Source organism: Stomoxys calcitrans, chromosome 2 (genome assembly GCF_963082655.1).
Source record: "Stomoxys calcitrans chromosome 2, idStoCalc2.1, whole genome shotgun sequence".
In the NCBI taxonomy this organism is placed as follows: Eukaryota; Metazoa; Arthropoda; class Insecta; order Diptera; family Muscidae; genus Stomoxys; species Stomoxys calcitrans.
In genome coordinates, this window is record NC_081553.1 from 20,164,728 (window position 1) to 20,187,808 (window position 23,081).

The following is a 23,081-nucleotide window of genomic DNA, read 5'->3' on the forward strand; positions in this document are numbered from 1 at the left end:
GATTTGCATTTGCACAGCTTATGTAACGCTTTTTGCTGTTAAATTTTTGGTATCACTGTCGGATGGTATCAAGTCTCGATACAGCTGTATTGAAAATTTGAACATTAAGGAACAAATCAATGAGTGCTGTCCAATTCAATTTTAAACTCAACGATAAGGAACCTCCTTTTTATAGCCGAATCCGAACGGCGTGCCGCAGAGCGACACCTCTTTTGAAGAGAAGTTTTACATGGCATAGTACCTCACAAACGTTCCCAGCATTAGGAGGGAACACCCCCGCTGAAAAATGTTCTGATGTTCCTGCCAGGATTTGAACCCAGGCGTTCGGCCTCATTGGCGGACATGCTAACCTCTGCGCTACGGTGGCCTCCAATAGCCCTGTATACCCAGGAAAGAAATAGAGAAAATTAAAAACTCTAACTCTGAGATGGACAGCAGCAATTGGTAATACCTCGATAATGCCGTAAACGAAACGAGTGACGTTTATTTTGAAATAAAGCCCGGTATGCAGCTCTAACGAAATATCCAATAGCACATATATGGTGACAAAATACGATACAGACGTGTGACCAATCTACTTAAAATGTCGCAAAGCAAACCGAAAATATCAATGCATTTCCTAGACAACGAAAATTTTGTTATAGCTCCGTACCGGCCTAAAATTGGAAAAATTAAATTTGCATGCCCTAAAACGACCCCAGGAACAGGAATATGATGCAGGGATGGACAAGTCTGAAAAGTAACTCAATGCATTTCATAGACAACGAAAATTTTGTTATAGCTGCGTACCGGCCTAAAATTGGAAAAATGAAATTTGCATGCCCTAAAACGACCCCATGAACACGAATATGATGCAGGAAAAGTCTGAAAAGTACTTTAGAACGTTTTTCAGTACTTTTTCCCACCCGAGGAGTATCGTAGCAGTAAATTCATTGTGCTTCAAATGCGGCCGCTGGCAGTCAGCGACTTTCGAGAGGAGAGTCTCAGAGAGGAGTCAGGTGGCACTGGCTCTTAATTAAATACTGAGTGCCAATGATACTTGTGATGACAAGGCGAATTATTGGCGCCTTCAAATAACCAATGGCCAACATCAGCGTCTGTTCCCAGGTTAGGGGCGGCTGGCGGCGACCGTCGGATCTTGGAGCAAGCGGCCACAAAACCCGCGCGTTTGGGGCGCTGGGTCAGTAACCCGCCCCCGGAAAACTATGAAAACTACTATGGGAAACAAAGGAATAGTAAAAACGGACCCCCAGAGCGTTGACGGTCCACGCAAACGAAAAAGGACCATGATTTGCGGATCTGCACCTGGAATGTCTGCACTCTTTATAGGGAAGGTGAAGTATACACGCGCTGGCGGATGTATTAGAGAAGTACAAGGGAGATATTACCTCCTTACAGGAAATGCTATGGACTGGGAATGGCGTCAGCTATACCAGATTATGAACTGATTTGAATCATACTCAGCATAGTCGTTGGAAGTGATATCAAAACACCATGTGCTAAATTACAGCAAAATCGGATAAGAGTTGCGCCCTCTAGCGGCTCAAGAAGTCAAGATCCAAGATCGGTTTATGTAGCTGCTAAATTTTAGCCAAATCGGATGAGAATTGCGCCCTCTAGCGGCCCAAGAAGTCAAGATCCAAGATCGGTTTATGTGCCAGCTATACCAGATTATGAACTGATTTGAATCATACATAGCATAGTCGTTGGAAGTGATATCAAAACTCCATGTGCTACATTACAGCCAAATCGGTCCAATTTGGTACCAATTGAAGCACAATGAATTTACTGCTGATGTCTGAAAAGTACTTTAGTACGTTTTTCAGTACTTTTTCCCAGCCGAGGAGTATCGTAGCACCTCTGCGACCAATTTGGTACCTTTTCAAGCACAATGAATTTACTGCTGCTGCCGGGAGCGTCAACCAATGATTTTATAGAAAAATTGGTTTTTACTTGAAAATGGCGCCGCCGCCCAATATTTGCCTTGTTTTTATGGGAAAAAGCGCCGCCGGCGAAAAATTTGTTTGTAGTAATGCAAAAAGGCTTTGCTAGATCCTTAAAATTAAGTGATGGAATGGCTAAAATGTTTGATCTCGGGTACCAGCAGGAATAATTGCTTCAGGTGAATAATGTCTATAAATTGTGTCTATGGACTCGCCAAAAAAATTTATTAAAAGTATAAGTTTAAAAACAATGTTTTTTTTTCTTTCAATTTAATCAACTCAAAATGATTTCATATGAATTCGAACAAATAAAATAGATATGCCGTGAAGATTTTTGTTTAAAAAATACTTTCTACAAATGAGAAAAAAAACGAATAATTTAAAACTAATACAACAAAATAACATCATTTAATAAATATTTTTGTAATATGTATATAATATATATGTTTGTATGTATGTTAGTGTATGCATATTAAATATATTGATGGGGATGAGTGGGATAAAATAAAATAAAAAAAAACAAGAAAAAATAAAACAATTATACATAATAAAAATAATATAAAAATTAAAACAAAACAAAAATGAATACCCATAAAAACTATAGAAAAAAAGAAAAACAAATACAAAAAAATGTATTAACATAAGACAAAAAAAAAGAAAAACAAAAACGATGAACGACATCGCAAAATAAAAATCGCTGTTCTAAAGGCGTATATGATAAAAACGATGATAATGCTGTTGATGTCGATCACCATGCTGCTTACGATGATGGCAATGGCGATGCGTTGACAAAGTAAACGATTATGTATTACAAAACTTTAACAGACGCTGACAAATGATGGTTTTAAATTTCACACTCAACAATTCAAATATCACATCGGTGTCCTGTAGTTTGTGTGTGGCAAGATGATGCACTTCCGCCTCGGTCTCGGTGGCGCCGATTTGCTGCTGTTGATTAAGATCTTCGCCTTGCAGTTGATAGGGATCACCACTGCGTGCTATAAGATTCTTGAATTTCTCATTGAGATTTTGTTCGAGTTCGGTATTGTTGTTATTGAAATACAGCACATAGGCCAATTCCAGCAAATAGTAGTCCAAATCGGCCAAAAAGAAGTTCTCACACTGTGTTATATCATAGTTGCGTTCCATAAAATGTTGCAGCAGATAGTAGATAAGAAACCTCAGGTCAGCTCGGCGCAAGGGCACATAGCCAGTATCTTTGGAGAAATATTCAAAAATTTTGAGGGCACAACTGGCATTGTTCACACTGCGCAAACACAGCTCAAAAGCATCGACAAATTTGAAATTTAACATTAAAGTACGTATGCGATATTCTAGGCGATCTTTGGAAAACTCTCGCACCTTGTCCGGACTATACAGGCCATGGAAGATGTATAGACAATAGTGTATGTAGTGGCATAATTGCTGCAATTCCTCGCTCTCTTCGCTGCCATTTTTTAGTTCTTGGCCTTCCGCCTCAGCAGAACCTTCTTGGGCCTTAAGATTTAGCAGGCCAGAACCATTGCCCCCACTATTGCCATTGTCAGTTATGCTGGAAGCATTGTAGACATTCGGTAAACGCGCATAGCTTTGTTCGTCCGGCGAGCATTCATAAGAACTGTTGGCGGTTAATTGATTGGGATCCAATAGATGCTCGGCTGCCAGTAGCGGCACATTGGGTGACATTTGCAATGATGACACCTCATTTTGACTGATATTTTCCAAAGAGGAAATCATATCATCTGATTCCTGGCCGGATATTTGATTAGCTGAACTCGAAGCCATATCGGGACATTGCTCAAAATCGATTTCAGCCTCTTGCAGGAAATAACATTTGTATCTGGGTATGGTCTTTAGATAGCGCACAGGCTCATAATCCAAACGAATGCGAGGTCTTGGTAGATTTATTTCCACGGGAACTTCAACACACTGGCTTTCGAAGCGCATTAGACGTTTGGTGGTGGGCAGGCAAACTACACGCTGTTTCATTTTGTTATCTATGCAGGCACCCAAATCACGACCACACTGAAAAGAGAATAGAAATATGAAAAGGTTAGGTAAGGTTGGAAAAGAGATGTTATTTTGGACTAAGGGGCAGTCTGAAATCAGGCTCACTTAGACAATGGTTGCCCAATGTGATACCAAAGACTCTGGTAGAAATCAAATCCATGCATCCGGACTGGTAATCCGAGCTCTCTACCCCGAGCACTGGGGCGCTCTCCCAGGCAGCCGGTTGTACGTACCGGATTGACCCGATGGAGTTCTTCATCGGCAAGGGCTGCCGCCTCAGTGTATAACACACTGCTACAACAACAACAACCGTCAAGCAATCCCATGGCAGCCGGTTGTACAAACCGGATGGATCCGATGGAGTCCTTCATCGGCAAGGGCTTCCGCCTCAGTATACAAAACACTGCTACAACAACAACAATCGTCAAGTAACCCAAAAAATGCAGCTCCATAATCGTTCTTTACTCTATACCTCGAAAATACGGACAAATGCAAATTTTCCCATTAACATACCACTAACTTCTCTAGCTTCTCATATATCAACGATTGCTGTCCGATTAAAGTTTAGGCGCAATGATAAGAATCCTCCTATTTATAGCTGAGTTCGAACGGCGTGCGCAGTGCGACACCTCTTTGAGGAGAAGTTTTTACATGGCATAGTACCTCACAAATTTCGACAGCATTAGAGGGGGATAACCATCACAGAAAATTTTTTCGAATGTTCTCGCCAGGATTTGACTTCAAGCGTTCAGGGTCATAGGCGGACATGCTAACCTCTGCGCTATGGTGGCCTAGGCATTGATGAAAAATCCGGGTATACACGTTGTCACTTGCCGCACCTATTCTGCACAAGTGCGCTCGTAGTGCTTCTATGATACCGAAAGACACAATGATTTCCTGCCTAATTTCCTTCAGTAGTAGCCTCTTCTCACTATCCGGATCCCCTCCTATGCTGTTCGCCGTCTTTTCGACCATTTCACTGCATGACTTGGCTATATGCGCGGTGGTCTCCCAACACCTATCCCGTCGTGAAAGGCTTCACATTCATCAGGTTTATCGATTGCAGTCCTCCGGCCCTTATTCCCTTTGGCCAGGCTTCCAAAGGATCAGGAAAGTGTCATCATCATATAAGGCGTTAATTTCCTTCTTAAGTTCTAGGTTAGGTTTAAGTGGCAGTCTGCCACCAGACTACGTTTTCGTCCATTGTGATACCGAATGAACAACCCAGATAGCTTTAAAAAGCCTAAAAACTTACGAATGTTCACATCCTACGAATGAGAACCTAAATTGGAACTCTTTCTAACTTCCAGTGCGGGACACACACACTTACAGTTTCTGCAGAAGTCGTTACTTGCAACCTTCAGTCTGTCAGTATGTTTTCCGATCAGACAGTGATCTGTCATCACGGACACAATGACTGACCAGAGATGTGGTAGACCTCTTCAAGACTAGATTAGGCTACATAATTTTGGAATGTTCACAACGCCTCTTTTGGACCATCTGTCTTTCGGGCCTGATCCCGGGCCTGAAACCTAGCTTACATATCGCTAGAGACACACCCACAGATTCCAGTTCCCCTGGAATATGAAAGCTAGTTCATAGTCTCACAAGTAATCTGCTCTACAAGTGCCTGTAGGCTGAGATATCTCTGTGGCCCGGCCACCCAGAACAGGTGAATTTTGAACTGTTCAACCATAATCTTGAGAGATCCGCTACAGTCGAGGGCGAAAAATCACGAAAAGATTTTAAAAATCAAAATAAAAGAGAGCAAATAGACAAACCAAACAAGCCGGCCTGTAGGTCAATGTGACCTAAGCACAAAAGGCACTTGCAATGTCATTCAATGAATGTTTAAATGCACAACAAAAAGAGTTTGCCAATGTTGATTTGTTTGTTGTTCATAGCATTGATGATTAATTTGTATCGGAATAGTGGAAAGTAAGGCTTTCCTCTCTTACTGCGCTAAGGAGAGTTTGAGGACTTATTGAGCACTGTTTCAAAACAAAAGCCTGCTCTACACTGTACTCAATAGTCGTTGGGTATGTAGAGCACATTAATCAACTTGACAAAGGTGTTGATGAAGATACATGGCGTATCAGAAATCGCGATCCACCATGCCAGTCAAAGTGTTTTGCCTAACTTTTTATAAGTTTTTTGCTATCCTATTCTTTGAATAGAAAGCATAGAATATGATCACGAGCTGTAATATGTATGAAAAATTACGAGTGTGCCCGTTCGTTCTCCCTTACTACTTACTCGACACCCAAACATTGTGGTCGGGCATCCTCAGAGAAGGCGTTAATTTTCTTTTTACGCTCCTAGACTGACGGTGACCTTACCGTTCTGATTTTCCCGATGACCAGTTTACAGTCCGTAAAAATGTTCCCACTGGACGTCTTCGCGTTAACACTATACCACCTCACGCATTGCGTGATCGGCCGGATCTCCGCCTGTAGGGCGGATCAGGCTGTCAAAAACAGATCTCAGCCCATGGGTCCTCAATGAAGAATCCCAGGCCCGCTATGTCCTCCAGCTTTTATCCAACTTCTTCAATCCAAGAACTTGCCGTGTAAGGTATCCGATAAGAAACCTCTTCCAATTCATCCAGGTCTCTTATCGTCGCCTCGATGGTATGATCTGCTCCTATTTTTCATCCCTTCTTCCATCGCCTTGGGTCTCATGACTGAAGTGGCTGCCTCATACCTATTCTGTTTGTCTAAGGTTCTAGCATCTAGAATTGTCGAGCGGAGAGCCTCAGTGAGAGGTCGAGTGGCACCGGCTCTTGCACAAATACTGAGTGCCTATAACGCTTCATATGACAAGTCGAGTTATTGGCGCCTTTAAATAAACAATGACCCCGTTCCAGCAGCGATCGGTCTTTTGGACCGGAACGAGCTTTCTCACCTACAGGAGCTTGACGAGGATCCCCAACTCAACATGAAAATGAGGTTACAACAACAACATCACCGCGGGAACATGTTGACCATATGTTATTTAAAGGCGCCAATAACACGCCATGTCATATCGAGTATCATAGGGCATTAGTATTTAAGCACGGCCTCTCACTGAGAATCTCCACTCGATATGGCTGATTGTCCGCGATTGCAGTTGCAGCTACTCCGTATGGAATATTCCACTATCAGCAACCTGTGGACGAACCCTGTAGCTCCCAGCTAAGTTTCTCATGATAACGATGAACAGCACATAGATCGCAGCTCAAAGTTCCAACCCGTGTGGTGCTCATACATATCCGTGTCGGGGACCTAGATGGCTTTGTTCTCATCGCCCCTCTTATGCAAAGACAACATGCTCTCTGAACTTGTTATAACGTCTTAAAGTGGCATTTCTTCTTCTCCATCGCGTCCACTTAACTATTGAGGCGTATGGTAGTATTGGTCAAGTCAGGCTTCTGTTGAGCTGGAAACTTATTTAAATCGATACTCGGAGTGAGACCCAATTTCGAGCCTACGATTCGCCTACATAGTTGTTGTTGCAGCAGTGTGTTGTAAACTGAGGCTGCAGCTTTTCCCGATGAAAGACTTCATCGGATCAATCCGGTATGCACGACCGGTTGTCATAGATTTGAGAGCTAGAAACGTATTTAAAGTGATACTCGGAGTGAGACCTAATTTCAAGCCTACGGTTCGTCTACATAGTTGTTATTGTTGTTGTAGCAGTGTGCTGTACACTGAGGCGGCAGCTTTTGTCGATGAAAGACTCCACCATTTGATCAATCCAGTACCCACGACCGGCTGTCATAGATTTGCGAGATCCCCGGACCTTGATTCTGTTCGGTTGACCAGAAACGTCGCCATTATCTGTCGTAGTCATTTAGGCGTAAACGGTTCATGGAGTTGGTGCATTTCCGATCATGCTCTGGTTTGACTTCGTTATGGGGCTTCAGTCATAATGGCTACGTTGCAAGGTGTTGTGTGCTAAGTAAGCAGTGGATCAGTTGGAGTATCATCTATATGAGCATCAACAGGTGATGCAAGCGCAGTGAACAAAAAAATATTGAAAGACCCTACAAACTAACTTTTAGAATTTTAAAAAAAAAAACGGTCCTGAGTGAAATTTAGTTCAATTTCCGATCCAAGACCGTTCCAAGTACTTGTCCTCCTCGTAAACAGGCAGATTGCATTCTTTCCTGGATAAAAATTCTGATCCCTTGATCTAGTCCAGTCGAATATCATCTTCAAGATTCATTTGGCTTTCATTTAATTTTTTATGGTGGTTACCCATAAGAGTGGGGGTATAATCCTCCCCGTAGGTTACCCTGTGGCCCCCTATCCCTTATTATTTTATCTTGGAACCCATAATTTATCCACCTGTCCTTGACCCGGCCCATCCGGTGCTGGTCTAAGCATTGGTTCAATGTGTGGGTCCCAACATTGTTAATTCGATTCGATGTCAATATATAACGCTAAATTATTCTATTCTATGAGATATGAAAAATTCGTATTCTACTTCAAGCAAGTAACTTTCAACTCACCTGTCCATTTGAATTGCCACCAAATGCTTTAACAACAAAATCTGTTGTCATGACTAGAGTGAAATCTGCACCACAATCGACATACATGGGCCGGTCAATACTATCAATGGGTGAAGGCTTACCAACAGCCCGACGCTCCTTATCTTCAGTGCCTAGTTGATGTTCTAGATTTTTACCCCATGTATAAAGAGTGCAGGAGGAAGAAATCAAAGCAAAATGGAAAAGGCCACTGGAAACCTGAAAAAAGAATTGGATTTGATCAAATATAATGGAAAATAAACTATAATGACTTGTAAAGCGAAAAAAGTTTTATCTATGTATTGGGTTGCCCAAAAAGTAATTGCGGATTTTTCATATAGTCGGCGTTGACAAATTTTTTCACAGCTTGTGACTTTGTAATTGCATTCTTTCTTCTGTCAGTTATCAGCTGCTACTTTTAGCTTGCTTTAGAAAAAAAGTGTAAAAAAAGTATATTTGATTAAAGTTCATTCTAAGTTTAATTAAAAATGAATTTACTTTCTTTTAAAAAATCCGCAATTACTTTTTGGGCAACCCAATACTAAGGAGAATGAAAAGCTATCTCATTGCAAGTTTGCTGAGGGAAAGTAGTCCTTGGCCGGAAATAATTCTGAATCAACCTGGGTCTGTATACTTGGCAAAAGTTGGGATCGAGATAAGGTCCATTAACTTTCGTTTTGCCAATTTCTCAACTTAAAAAGGAAAATGATTGTCAGCTTATCTGTAATATTTGCTCTGCCACCTCGGATGTATCCACCAAATATGTGTCATGTGTTCATAAGGATACACATTTATCATACAACTAGTTGCCTGTTGCAGGGGGGCCTGTATAAGGTCCGTTTTGTTTCATTTTGCCTATTGCTAAACCTTAACCAGTGTTTAGTGTTGCCAATTACCTGCAATATTTGCCCTGCCACTTCAGATGTATCCACCAAATGCGGTGTCATGTGTTCACAAGGATCCACATCTATCATACTGTTAGCTGCCTGTGGCATTGTTGTTGATGTAGACGATGTTGGTTCACTTTCAATAACGATTTTTTCCTGAGCACCAGTACTACTGTTAGTTGTTGTCTTTACCACCGGTATATCAGCAACAATTTCATCATCTATAATAATATCTGGTACTGCAGTTGTAGTGGGCACAACTTTTTCGGCTATACTTGTGATGTCATCTTTGACTATAGTGATAGCTGCATCGCTGGTTGTGCCTAAAGTTGTTTCCCCTACAGGTGGTGTTATGGTTACCGCAGGCACTAATACCTCTGATGTAGTGGCAACTGGCACCGTTTCCGTCACTACACTGCTGGGTATACCAACATCAATTGTGGGAACTTCTATGTTATCACTCAGGGTTTCCTCGAAACGTTTACTCATTTCACGACGCTGTTGTTCCTCATTCTTTTGTTTGGCATTAGCTCTGCGTTTTATTTGATTGGCTAAACGAAGAGCTTGTGGAGATGAACCCCAAGTATACATGCGTTCGTTTTCGTCCACAACCAACTGAAATGGTAAAGAAGAAAAATATTTTAATTTAAAAATGGCAAAAGTATTTTGTCTGTAATACGAAAAAAATGATTTAGCCAAACCTGTAACGGACATATGCCCCAATCCGAGCAGTATGTTATACAAAGGAAAGATAAGTATTTTAAATAAAACTATTGTGTTAACGTTTCCCTGTTTTGTGGTGCCTGGGGAACTCAGTAGTCATAATCCCACAACATTTGCTCTTTTGATCTGATGTTCTATACTTTTGTAGAGGAGGATGTTGGGTTTCATTTAATGCATTAGAGTGGCTCGTATCGCTAACACAGGGTGTCACATTTCAACCTCAACTCATTAACATTCTGAGGCTATTACTTTTAAACTAATGAACCAATTTACATGATTTCTTTACAAAAGAGACGATCATAAGGTGATGTAAAGATCGACAAAGCTGTCGAGTTTTCAAATCACTGACAAAAAAGAATAAAAACTATAAATATACTCCTTATCAAGTTTCTGTCGAAATTGGGGTAAAAATTAGTAGATTATCAACCCAAGATGGTCTACACAGCATATCCAAATTTATTCCTATTCGAAACATAATTCGCCAGGTTGATGAGAAGTCTTATACATTTTATTGTACTCACTATCATTGAAATCGTGTAATAAATGCTTTATCAGGTCATCCCCATGAATCGGGAAATTGATATATAGGCATATACTATATGATATATAGGCATATACTAAAACATATACTAAAATTAACTTTTCACAAAACAATGGATATTCAAACTACCCTTTCCCAAAGGAACGGGTACTCAAACAACCCTTCCCAAAGGAACGGGAATTCAAACAAACCTTCACAAAGGAAAGGGTACTATAGCTACCCTTTCCCATGGGAAAGGGTTCTAAAACTACCATTTCCCCAAAAAAATGGTACTAAATCTACCCTTTCCCAAAGGAAAGGGTACTAAATCTAGCCTTTTCTATATTAAAGGATACCAAAACCACCCTTCCCCAAAGAAAAGGGTACTAAAACAAACCTTTTTTAAAGGAAAGGTTATCAAAACTACTCCTTTTTAAAGGAAAGCGTACTAAAACGACCCTTTTTAAAGTAAAGTGTACTAAAACTACCCTTTTTTAAAGGAAAGGGTACAAAAACAACCATTTTCTGAAAGAAAGGGTACTAAAACTATCCTTTTCCAAAAGAAAGGGTACTTAAACTACACTTTCCCAAAGCAAAAGGTACTAAACCTAAAATTACCCTTTTCCAAACGAAAGGAGACTAGAACTACCCTTTCCCAAAAGAAAGGGTACTGAAATTATTTTTTTTTTAAAGAAAGGGCACTAAAACTACTCTTTCCCAAAGGAAAGGGTACTAAAACGGGTGTAAGAACAACCCTTTGTCAAAGGAAAGGGTACTAAAACTAACCATTCTCAAATGAAAGGGTACTAAAACTAGCCATTCTCAAATGAAAGGGTACTAAAACCACCCTTCCCCAAAGGAAAGGGTACTAAAACTAACCTTTTTTAAAGGAAAGATTATCAAAACTACCCCTTGCGTACTAAAACGACCCATTTTAAAGGAAAGGGTACTAAAACTACCCTATTTTAAAGGGTACTAAAACCACAATTTTCCAAAAGAAAGGGTAGTAAAACTACACTTTCGCAAAGTAAAACCTAAAATTACCTTTCCCAAAGGAAAGGGTACTAAAACTACCTTTTCCCAAAAGAAAGAGTACTAAAACTACTCACTTTCAATAGAAAGGGCACTATAACTACCCTTTCCTAATGGAAAGGATATTAAAACTACCCTTTCCCAATGGAAATGTACTAAAACTACTCTTTCCCAATGGAGAGGGTACTAATACTGCCCTTTCCCAAAGGAGAGGGTACTAATACTACCCTTTTCCAAAAGAAAGGGCACTAAAGCTACCATTTCGCAAAGGAAAGGGTACTAAAGCTATCATTTCGCAAAGGAAAGGGTACTAAATCTACCCTTTTCCCAAGGAAAGTGTACTGAAGTACCCTTTCTTTTTACTAAAACTATCCATTCCCAAAGGATAAGGGTACTAAAACTACCCTTTCCCAAAGGAAAGAGTACTAAAACTAATCTTTCCCAAAGGAGAGGGTACATAAACTACCCTTTCCTTAGGGAAGAGTACTAAAACTACCCTTTCCCAAACTAAAGAGTACTAAAATTAAAGGAAAGGTTTAGTACCCTTTAAAGGAATGGGTACTAAAACTACCCGTTCACAAAAGAAAGGGTCATAAAGCTACCCTTTCCCAAAGAAAAGTGTACTTAAGCTACCCCTTCCTAAAGGAAAGGGTACTAAAGCTACCCTTTTCCAAAGGAAAGTTTACTGAAGCACCCTTTCCTAGAAGAAAGAGTACTGAAACTACCCATTATCAAAGGAAAGGGTACTAAAAGTAAGCTTTGTCAAAGGAAAAACTATCCTTTCTAAAAGAAAAGGATACTTAAACTAGCCTTTCCTAAAAGAAAGGGTACTAAAACTACCATTTCCCAAAGGAAAGAGTACTAAAACTAGCTTTTTCTAAATTAAAGGATACTAAAACCACCTTTCCCCAAAGTAAAGGGTACTAAAACTAACCTTTTGTAAAGGAAAGGTTATCAAAACTACCCGTTTTTAAAGGAAAGCGTACTAAAACGACCCGTTTTTAAAGGAAAGCGTACTAAAACGACCCGTTTTTAAAGGAAAGGCTACTAAAACTACCCTTTTTTAAAGTAAAGGGTACTAAAACTCCCATTTTCCAAAAGAAAGTGTGCTTAAATTACCCTTTCCCAAAAGAAAGGGTACTAAAACTACACTTTCCCAAAGGAAAAGGTACTAAACCAAAAATTACCCTTTTCCAAAGAAAAAGGGTACTAAAACTACCCTTCCCAAAAGAAAGGGCATTAAAACTGCTCTTTTTCAAAGGAAAGAGTACTAAAACTACCCTTGCGCAAAAAAAATTTTCTAAAACTAACCTTTATCAAAGGAAAGGGTACTACAACTACCCTTTCCCGAAGGAAAGAGTACTAAAACTACCCTTTTCCAAAGGAAAGGGTACTAAAACTGAAGGAAAGGGTACCACAACTACCCTTTTCTTTTTTTTGGTCATTGGATTTGGATACCCCTCAAAGGTTTGGATTGAATAATTCATTTGAAACTAAGCCTTCTTAGCAAAATGGCAACCCATTGGTTCCTAATATCTTTTTACTTTCCAGCTGGCTCGCTATCGTTTTGACCTAAATTCGATTTTATTAGCTGGTAAACAATAGATGTGGTACAATAAACACAAACACGTCTAATTGGGCATCAATAACCGATGGATTTTCTCCTGAGATCAAATTGGACAAAGGCGCTTAGGACCCATTAGAATTCTGCCTTACCCACATTTCCCAAGTGGGTTAGGAGATACATATATAAAATTTTCTAGAAATATGTACTTACATTAGTGAAAAATTTTGTATGAATCAGTCTTATTCTGGAGGCACCAGCTATCTCCAGCTTTTGAGGCAGCAAATACTTAACTTGGCCACTATAATTGATACCATCATCTGTCGAGGATTTAGAGCTGCCGCTTTGTTCACTCTCCGGCTTGGAGCCGGACAAACCCAGCTGACCAAAGTTATTGGAGCCAAAAACATACAATTCTGTAGTATTACGGCCAGCAGGTCCTTCACATAACACCAAAGTGTGGGCATGACCCAGTGAAACTTGTAATATTTTCTTCAAAAAAAAAAAAAAAGAAAAGAAAAATCTTAATACATGGCAATTAAAAACGAACAGAATTCTACCTTATACTTAAGAAAAGAAACCATTTTTGGTTCAGCTGCATTTTCTGTATCACCATGGCCTAATTGGCCATAAACACCCCAACTAGAATATAAGACAAAATTTAAATTAATTAGTTTATATGGTCTTGGATTAAGTTTTTTAATATTTACCCCCAGGTATATAAAATACCATCAGCTACCACGGCATTGTGATATTGACCAGCTTCTAGAATTGTTATATTTTTACCATCAAATGCCTTGACCAGCATGGGTTGCAAAGTCATTTGCATTTGTTTTCCTATGCCCAATTGGCACAAATTATTATTGCCCAATGAGTAGAGCTGAGGAAAAAATAATTATTATTAAAATATAAAAAAAAAACTTTTATATGTAGTGCTAAAACTTACGCCATTATTGGTGAGTATAAGTGTATGCTGTCTACCACATTTAACCGCATGTACATGTAAATTTAAATGAGCTAGAAGATCAAGACTTTTTACAGCATATGGAGGTTCTGGGGAATCTGTAAGAGATATGCGGAATAGGTAAAATTACTTTGTCTTGTATTGCAGTTGGTTTAGTTCTTTACCTGATAATTTACTAGCACTGTAATTGCAAGGCACGCCATTCGAGCCCCAAAAATAGGCAACGCCATCAACTACACACGCACAATGGGCACATCCCGCCGATATGGGCTTAAAACGTGTAGCCTCGATGGCAAACTGATTGTCTTCGTATGTTAAACGGAAGGTATTTAAAGCATTCAGAACCCGATCATTTGTAGAACGCTGAGATTCCAAGTGTATGAGTACAGCCAAATAAGTTTCGATGAGATTTTTACAAAATTCCAGCAAATATGTATTATTGTCGTTCGAATGTGATGTGGATGAGGTGTGTGAAACGATGGGTCGCAGGGTTGGTGAAAATGGGTTGAGTTGTTGTTCCAAGCGCTTAAAAGGAAAAGAAAGAAAAGTCATGAGATTTCTTTTTTTTGAGTGACACAAGTTTTTGTGATTTACGGGACTTGAACGATTTGAGTTATTCCTTACAACAGATCAAAATCCACTTTGTTTTATCTTTGTTGTTTTACTTACTCTCAAAACACTTGGTCTAATTTGTTGCAGTTTTTCCTGTACAAAACCAAAATAACCCATGGTAACGCTGGGCAAGTATGTTATGGTTTCGGTAAACATGGTGTCACTCAAATTGTATAGACACACATTAACCTCAGAGTACCAGCCTATAGAAAAAGAAAACAAAAGAAAATATTAGAATTCCTTCTATTACAAAAAAATGAACAAAGATGACATACCAAATTCTTGACCCACCACACTATTTAAAGCCAAAAATGTATCTATAAAAACTCCACGCACTTTGGCCAAAAGTAGAGCAGCCGAAAATAAACCACTCTGGCAAAGAACAATACTGGTCATATTTGTGTGATATTTGCCATTTGTTACCAGGAAATTCCTAAAAAGCAAAATTAAAAATAATTTTAACGACTAAGAGAAAATAAAAATGCCTTTTTCTCACTTACCACAGAGGTATATAATTTTTATCGTTAACAGCCTTTTCGGCCAAAGTGATGAGCAACAAATTGGCCAAATGAAATTGCGATGATGCTGACATTTGTAGCTGACTCATAGGTTCATCTACGCCATATGTGTAGTCACTACATGGTAGACCCTCATTTACCTCTACCTTTCCATCTGCCGAATAAGACGCTGGTGTGGGAGGCAAAATGGGCTGAACATCTTCGGAGTGACGGTAGGTTATGTCATGCAATAGCGTTTTTATAATGGGATGACAAAAATATTTCGATTTGAGCACATGCGTCAGTTTTAAGGCCATAGCACAAAGATGCATTAAAGCATTTGTCTGTCCGAACATGGCTAATTTTAGAGCTGTCCTAATGGGTTTGATGCGTGCCGTATTATAGGTTAGTAGGGCTTGGGTAACCTTTTTACGTCGCAACAAATAATCGCCAGCAAACTCAATGCAAGCCTCATAGGTTAGATCAAATGTATTGCAGAAATCTCGACATTGAGTCCATTCACCTGCCAAGGCGGATTCAAGAAATATTGCAAAAGGTTCTTTTCTGTAAAGAGAAAATAAAAAAGGGTATATTTTTATAGATATAAGCTTTGGTAATAATAAAACAATTTTCAGAAAGCAAGCTAATGGTTTAAAAGTCTGATGTATAATCTCTTGACATTGTATTTCGCATATCCAAAGGGAAGACTTTGGCGTCTTATCGAGCGGCTCTTGTTAAAGAAGTTTAACAATGCTGAAGAAGGACTCACGAATGTTGTTGTTGTTATAGCCACATCTTCATGTGAAGGAGGCGATCCTCGTCAAGCTCCTTTTTTGAGCAAGCTCGTTCTGGTCCAAAGGACCAATCGCCGCGGGAACAAGGTGGCCATTGGTTAATTAAAGGCGCCAAAAACTCGCCTTGTCATATCGAGCATTATAGTCACTTAGTATTTGTGCAAGAGCCGGTGTCGCCCGTCCGCTCACTGAGACTCTCTGCTCGATACCGCTGATTCTCCGCACCTGCCATCGCAGCTACTGCGTATGGAGCATTTCACCATCCGCAACGTGTGAAAACGCCCGGTAGCTCGCAGCTAAGCTTCTCGTGAAAGCAATAAATACCACACAGATCAGACCTCAATGTTCTAGTCTTTGGGGCGCTAATTGCTAATGTCTTCAACATTAGTGAGAGAATTTGAACTCAGGAAATTTTTAAAAAATGTCCCACAGAAATGAAATTTTTTAAAAAATTTCCATAGAAATAAAATTTTTTAAAAATTTCGCTAGAAATGAAATTAAAAAAAAAATCCCATAGAAATTAAATTTTGAAAAAAAAAATTGCTATAAATATGAAATTTTAATAGAATTTCCCATTAGTGAGAGAATTTGAGTTCAGGAAATTATTAAAAAATTCCCACAGAATGAAATTTTTAAAAAATTTCCCATAGAAAAGAAATTTTTAAAAAAATTCCCATAGAAATGAAATTTTTAAAAAAATTTCCTATAAACAAGAAAATTTAACAAAATTTCCCAAAGCCATACAAAAATAAATTTTGACAAAATTTCCTAAAGAAATGAAATTTGGACAAAATTTCCTATGGAAATGAAATTTTGACTAAATTTCCTTTAAAAATTTAAACATAAGAAAATTTCCTATAGAAATGAAATTTTGACAAAATTTCCTAAAGAAATGAAATTTAGACAAAATTTCCTATAGAAATGAAATTTTGGCAAAATTTCCTATAGAAATGAAATTTTGACAAAATGTCCTAAAGAAATGAAATTTTGACAAAATTTCCTATAGAAATGAAATTTTGACAAAATTTCTTATAGAAATGAAATTTTGACAAAATGTCCTAAAGAAATGAAATTTAGACAAAATTTCCTATAGAAATGAAATTTACACAAAATTTCCTATAGAAATGAAATTTTGACTAAATTTCTTATAGAAATGAAATTTTGACAAAATTTCTTATAGAAATGAAATTTTGACAAAATTTCCTATAGAAATGAAATTTTGACAAAATTTCCTATAGAAATGAAATTTTGATAAAATTTCCTATAGAAATGAAATTTTGACAAAATTTCCTATAGAAATGAAATTTTGACAAAATTTCCTATAGAAATGAAATTTTGACAAAATTTCCTATAGAAATGAAATTTTGACAAAATTTCCTATAGAAATGAAATTTTGACAAAATGTCCTAAAGAAATGAAATTTAGACAAAATTTCCTATAGAAATGAAATTTACACAAAATTTCCTATAGAAATGAAATTTAGACAAAATTTCCTATAGAAATGAAATTTTGACAAAATTTCCTATAGAAATGAAATGTTGACAAAATTTCCTATAGAAATGAAATTTTGACAAAATTTCCTATAGAAATGAAATTTTGACAAAATTTCCTATAGAAATGAAATTTTGACAAAATTTCCTATAGAAATGAAATTTTGACAAAATTTCCTATAGAAATGAAATTTTGACAAAATTTCCTATAGAAATGAAATTTTGACAAAATTTCCTATAGAAATGAAATTTTGACAAAATTTCCTATAGAAATGAAATTTTGACAAAATTTCCTATAGAAATGAAATTTTGACAAAATTTCCTATAGAAATGAAATTTTGACAAAATTTCCTATAGAAATGAAATTTTGACAAAATTTCCTATAGAAATGAAATTTCGACAAAATTTCCTATAGAAATGAAATTTTGACAAAATTTCCTATAGAAATGAAATTTTAACAAAATTTCCTATAGAAATGAAATTTTGACAAAATTTCCTATAGAAATGAAATTTTGACAAAATTTCCTATAGAAATGAAATTTTGACAAAATTTCCTATAGAAATGAAATTTTGACAAAATTTCCTATAGAAATGAAATTTTGACAAAATTTCCTATAGAAATGAAATTTTGACAAAATTTCCTATAGAAATGAAATTTTGACAAAATTTCCTATAGAAATGAAATTTTGACAAAATTTCCTATAGAAATGAAATTTTGACAAAATTTCCTATAGAAATGAAATTTTGACAAAATTTTCTATAGAAATGAAATTTTGACAAAATTTCCTATAGAAATGAAATTTTGACAAAATTTCCTATAGAAATGAAATTTTGACAAAATATCCTAAAGAAATGAAATTTAGACAAAATTTCCTATAGAAATGAAATTTACACAAAATTTCCTATAGAAATGAAATTTAGACAAAATTTCCTATAGAAATGAAATTTTGACAAAATTTCCTATAGAAATGAAATTTTGACAAAATTTCCTATAGAAATGAAATTTTGACAAAATTTCCTATAGAAATGAAATTTTGACAAAATTTCCTATAGAAATGAAATTTTGACAAAATTTCCTATAGAAATGAAATTTTGACAAAATTTCCTATAGAAATGAAATTTCGACAAAATTTCCTATAGAAATGAAATTTTGACAAAATTTCCTATAGAAATGAAATTTTAACAAAATTTCCTATAGAAATGAAATTTTGACAAAATTTCCTATAGAAATGAAATTTTGACAAAATTTCCTATAGAAATGAAATTTTGACAAAATTTCCTATAGAAATGAAATTTTGACAAAATTTCCTATAGAAATGAAATTTTGACAAAATTTCCTATAGAAATGAAATTTTGACAAAATTTTCTATAGAAATGAAATTTTGACAAAATTTCCTATAGAAATGAAATTTTGACAAAATTTCCTATAGAAATGAAATTTTGACAAAATGTCCTAAAGAAATGAAATTTAGACAAAATTTCCTATAGAAATGAAATTTACACAAAATTTCCTATAGAAATGAAATTTAGACAAAATTTCCTATAGAAATGAAATTTTGACAAAATTTCCTATAGAAATGAAATTTTGACAAAATTTCTTATAGAAATGAAATTTTGACAAAATGTCCTAAAGAAATGAAATTTAGACAAAATTTCCTATAGAAATGAAATTTACACAAAATTTCCTATAGAAATGAAATTTTGACTAAATTTCTTATAGAAATGAAATTTTGACAAAATTTCTTATAGAAATGAAATTTTGACAAAATTTCCTATAGAAATGAAATTTTGACAAAATTTCCTATAGAAATGAAATTTTGACAAAATTTCCTATAGAAATGAAATTTTGACAAAATTTCCTATAGAAATGAAATTTTGACAAAATTTCCTATAGAAATGAAATTTTGACAAAATTTCCTATAGAAATGAAATTTTGACAAAATTTCCTATAGAAATGAAATTTTGACAAAATGTCCTAAAGAAATGAAATTTAGACAAAATTTCCTATAGAAATGAAATTTTGACAAAATTTCCTATAGAAATGAAATTTTGACAAAATTTCCTATAGAAATGAAATTTTGACAAAATTTCCTATAGAAATGAAATTTTGACAAAATTTCCTATAGAAATGAAATTTTGACAAAATTTCCTATAGAAATGAAATGTTGACAAAATTTCCTATAGAAATGAAATTTTGACAAAATTTCCTATAGAAATGAAATTTTGACAAAATTTCCTATAGAAATGAAATTTTGACAAAATTTCCTATAGAAATGAAATTTTGACAAAATTTCCTATAGAAATGAAATTTTGACAAAATTTCCTATAGAAATGAAATTTTGACAAAATTTCCTATAGAAATGAAATTTTGACAAAATTTCCTATAGAAATGAAATTTTGACAAAATTTCCTATAGAAATGAAATTTTGACAAAATTTCCTATAGAAATGAAATTTCGACAAAATTTCCTATAGAAATGAAATTTTGACAAAATTTCCTATAGAAATGAAATTTTAACAAAATTTCCTATAGAAATGAAATTTTGACAAAATTTCCTATAGAAATGAAATTTTGACAAAATTTCCTATAGAAATGAAATTTTGACAAAATTTCCTATAGAAATGAAATTTTGACAAAATTTCCTATAGAAATGAAATTTTGACAAAATTTCCTATAGAAATGAAATTTTGACAAAATTTCCTATAGAAATGAAATTTTGACAAAATTTCCTATAGAAATGAAATTTTGACAAAATTTCCTATAGAAATGAAATTTTGACAAAATTTTCTATAGAAATGAAATTTTGACAAAATTTCCTATAGAAATGAAATTTTGACAAAATTTCCTATAGAAATGAAATTTTGACAAAATGTCCTAAAGAAATGAAATTTAGACAAAATTTCCTATAGAAATGAAATTTACACAAAATTTCCTATAGAAATGAAATTTAGAAAAAATTTCCTATAGAAATGAAATTTTGACAAAATTTCCTATAGAAATGAAATTTTGACAAAATTTCCTATAGAAATGAAATTTTGACAAAATTTCCTATAGAAATGAAATTTTGACAAAATTTCCTATAGAAATGAAATTTTGACAAAATTTCCTATAGAAATGAAATTTTGTCAAAATTTCCTATAGAAATGAAATTTTGACAAAATTTCCTATAGAAATGAAATTTTGACAAAATTTCCTATAGAAATGAAATTTTGACAAAATTTCCTATAGAAATGAAATTTTGACAAAATTTCCTATAGAAATGAAATTTTGACAAAATTTCCTATAGAAATGAAATTTCGACAAAATTTCCTATAGAAATGAAATTTTGACAAAATTTCCTATAGAAATGAAATTTTGACAAAATTTCCTATAGAAATGAAATTTTAACAAAATTTCCTATAGAAATGAAATTTTGACAAAATTTCCTATAGAAATGAAATTTTGACAAAATTTCCTATAGAAATGAAATTTTGACAAAATTTCCTATAGAAATGAAATTTTGACAAAATTTCCTATAGAAATGAAATTTTGACAAAATTTCCTATAGAAATGAAATTTTGACAAAATTTCCTATAGAAATGAAATTTTGACAAAATTTCCTATAGAAATGAAATTTTGACAAAATTTCCTATAGAAATGAAATTTTGACAAAATTTCCTATAGAAATGAAATTTTGACAAAATTTCCTATAGAAATGAAATTTTGACAAAATTTCCTATAGAAATGAAATTTAGACAAAATTTCCTATAGAAATGAAATTTTGACAAAATTTCCTATAGAAATGAAATTTTGACAAAATTTCCTATAGAAATGAAATTTTGACAAAATTTCCTATAGAAATGAAATTTTGACAAAATTTCCTATAGAAATGAAATTTTGACAAAATTTCCTATAGAAATGAAATTTTGACAAAATTTCCTATAGAAATGAAATTTTGACAAAATTTCCTATAGAAATGAAATTTTGTCAAAAATTTCCTATAGAAATGAAATTTTGACAAAATTTCCTATAGAAATGAAATTTTGACAAAATTTCCTATAGAAATGAAATTTTGACAAAATTTCCTATAGAAATGAAATTTTGACAAAATTTCCTATAGAAATGAAATTTTGACAAAATTTCCTATAGAAATGAAATTTTGACAAAATTTCCTATAGAAATGAAATTTCGACAAAATTTCCTATAGAAATGAAATTTTGACAAAATTTCCTATAGAAATGAAATTTTAACAAAATTTCCTATAGAAATGAAATTTTGACAAAATTTCCTATAGAAATGAAATTTTTGACAAAATTTCCTATAGAAATGAAATTTTGACAAAATTTCCTATAGAAATGAAATTTTGACAAAATTTCCTATAGAAATGAAATGTTAACAAAATTTCCTATAGAAATGAAATTTTGAAAAAATTTTCTATAGAAATGAAATTTTGAAAAAATTTCCTATAGAAATGAAATTTTGACAAAATTTCCTATAGAAATGCAGTTTTGACAAAATTTCCTATAGAAATGAAATTTTGACAAAATTTCTCATGGAAATGAAATTTTGACAAAATTTCCCATGGAAATGAAATTTTGACTAAATTTCCTTTAAAAATTTAAACATAAGAAAATTTCCTATAGAAATGAAATTTTGACAAAATTTCCTATAGAAATGAAATTTTGACAAAATTTCCTATAGAAATGAAATTTTGACAAAATTTCCTATAGAAATGAAATTTTGACAAAATTTCCTATAGAAATGAAATTTTGACAAAATTTCCCATAGAAATGAAATTTTGACAAAATTTCCTATAGAAATGAAATTTTGACAAAATTTCCCATGGAAATGAAATTTTGACAAAATTTCCTATAGAAATGAAATTTTGACAAAATTTCTTATAGAAATGAAATATTGACAAAATTTCCTATAGAAATTAAATTTGGCAAAATTTCCCATAGTAATGAAATTTTTCCAAAATTTCCCATAGCTATGAAATTTAGACACAGGTCCCCAAAGAGGATAAATTTACCGACCATAGTACTATGGGGCTCAGATGAAAGGTCTTTAGGAGAAGAATAGGAATTTGATATCAACATTTGGCAAAAAGTGTTGATAACACCCCCACTGTATACGCTTTCCATTGCAATATGGGACTCAAATAAAAGATATTTTAGAATAGAACACGAATCTGTTTATATTTTCAGGGCCAAGTCACTGAGTGGCTCAAAATGACAATTTGGGGTTAAAAGAGAGTGAAGCACAATATTGATATTTTTTAGGGCCCACCCCCAAATTGGACATATTTTCTGACTATTGCAGTAAGCGGCTCAAATTAAAGGTACTAAAAAATCAATTTTATATCGGGCCAAGTGTTTTGGGGACACCTCATATCATCTTGAGTGTAGACCACGATGCTGATATTTTTCAGGGCTAAGTGTTCGGGGACCACCCCATCCCCCAAAACACCCCTAAATCGGACTTACATATTTACCGACCATGACAATATGGGACTCAAATGAAAGGTATTTGGGAGTAGAGTACAAAATTGATACG

General features: G+C 34.8%; 1 protein-coding gene across 1 annotated transcript in view; it reads right to left on the reverse strand.

Annotated features, from left to right (window-relative positions):
• Window positions 1-2,140: 2,140 nt before the first annotated feature.
• LOC106080378 (uncharacterized) overlaps window positions 2,141-23,081 on the reverse strand; it is a 30,228-nt gene continuing 9,287 nt past the window's right edge. Inside the window, exons 7-17 of the mRNA XM_013241753.2 lie at window positions 15,266-15,826; window positions 15,041-15,198; window positions 14,823-14,968; window positions 14,318-14,678; window positions 14,136-14,251; window positions 13,900-14,069; window positions 13,750-13,831; window positions 13,403-13,681; window positions 9,360-9,965; window positions 8,446-8,682; window positions 2,141-3,968 (exon numbers count right to left, since the gene is read on the reverse strand). Coding sequence (XP_013097207.2) covers window positions 2,745-3,968; window positions 8,446-8,682; window positions 9,360-9,965; window positions 13,403-13,681; window positions 13,750-13,831; window positions 13,900-14,069; window positions 14,136-14,251; window positions 14,318-14,678; window positions 14,823-14,968; window positions 15,041-15,198; window positions 15,266-15,826 — 3,940 coding nt within the window. The 3' untranslated portion in view covers window positions 2,141-2,744. The remainder of the gene's footprint in view (window positions 3,969-8,445; window positions 8,683-9,359; window positions 9,966-13,402; window positions 13,682-13,749; window positions 13,832-13,899; window positions 14,070-14,135; window positions 14,252-14,317; window positions 14,679-14,822; window positions 14,969-15,040; window positions 15,199-15,265; window positions 15,827-23,081) is intronic.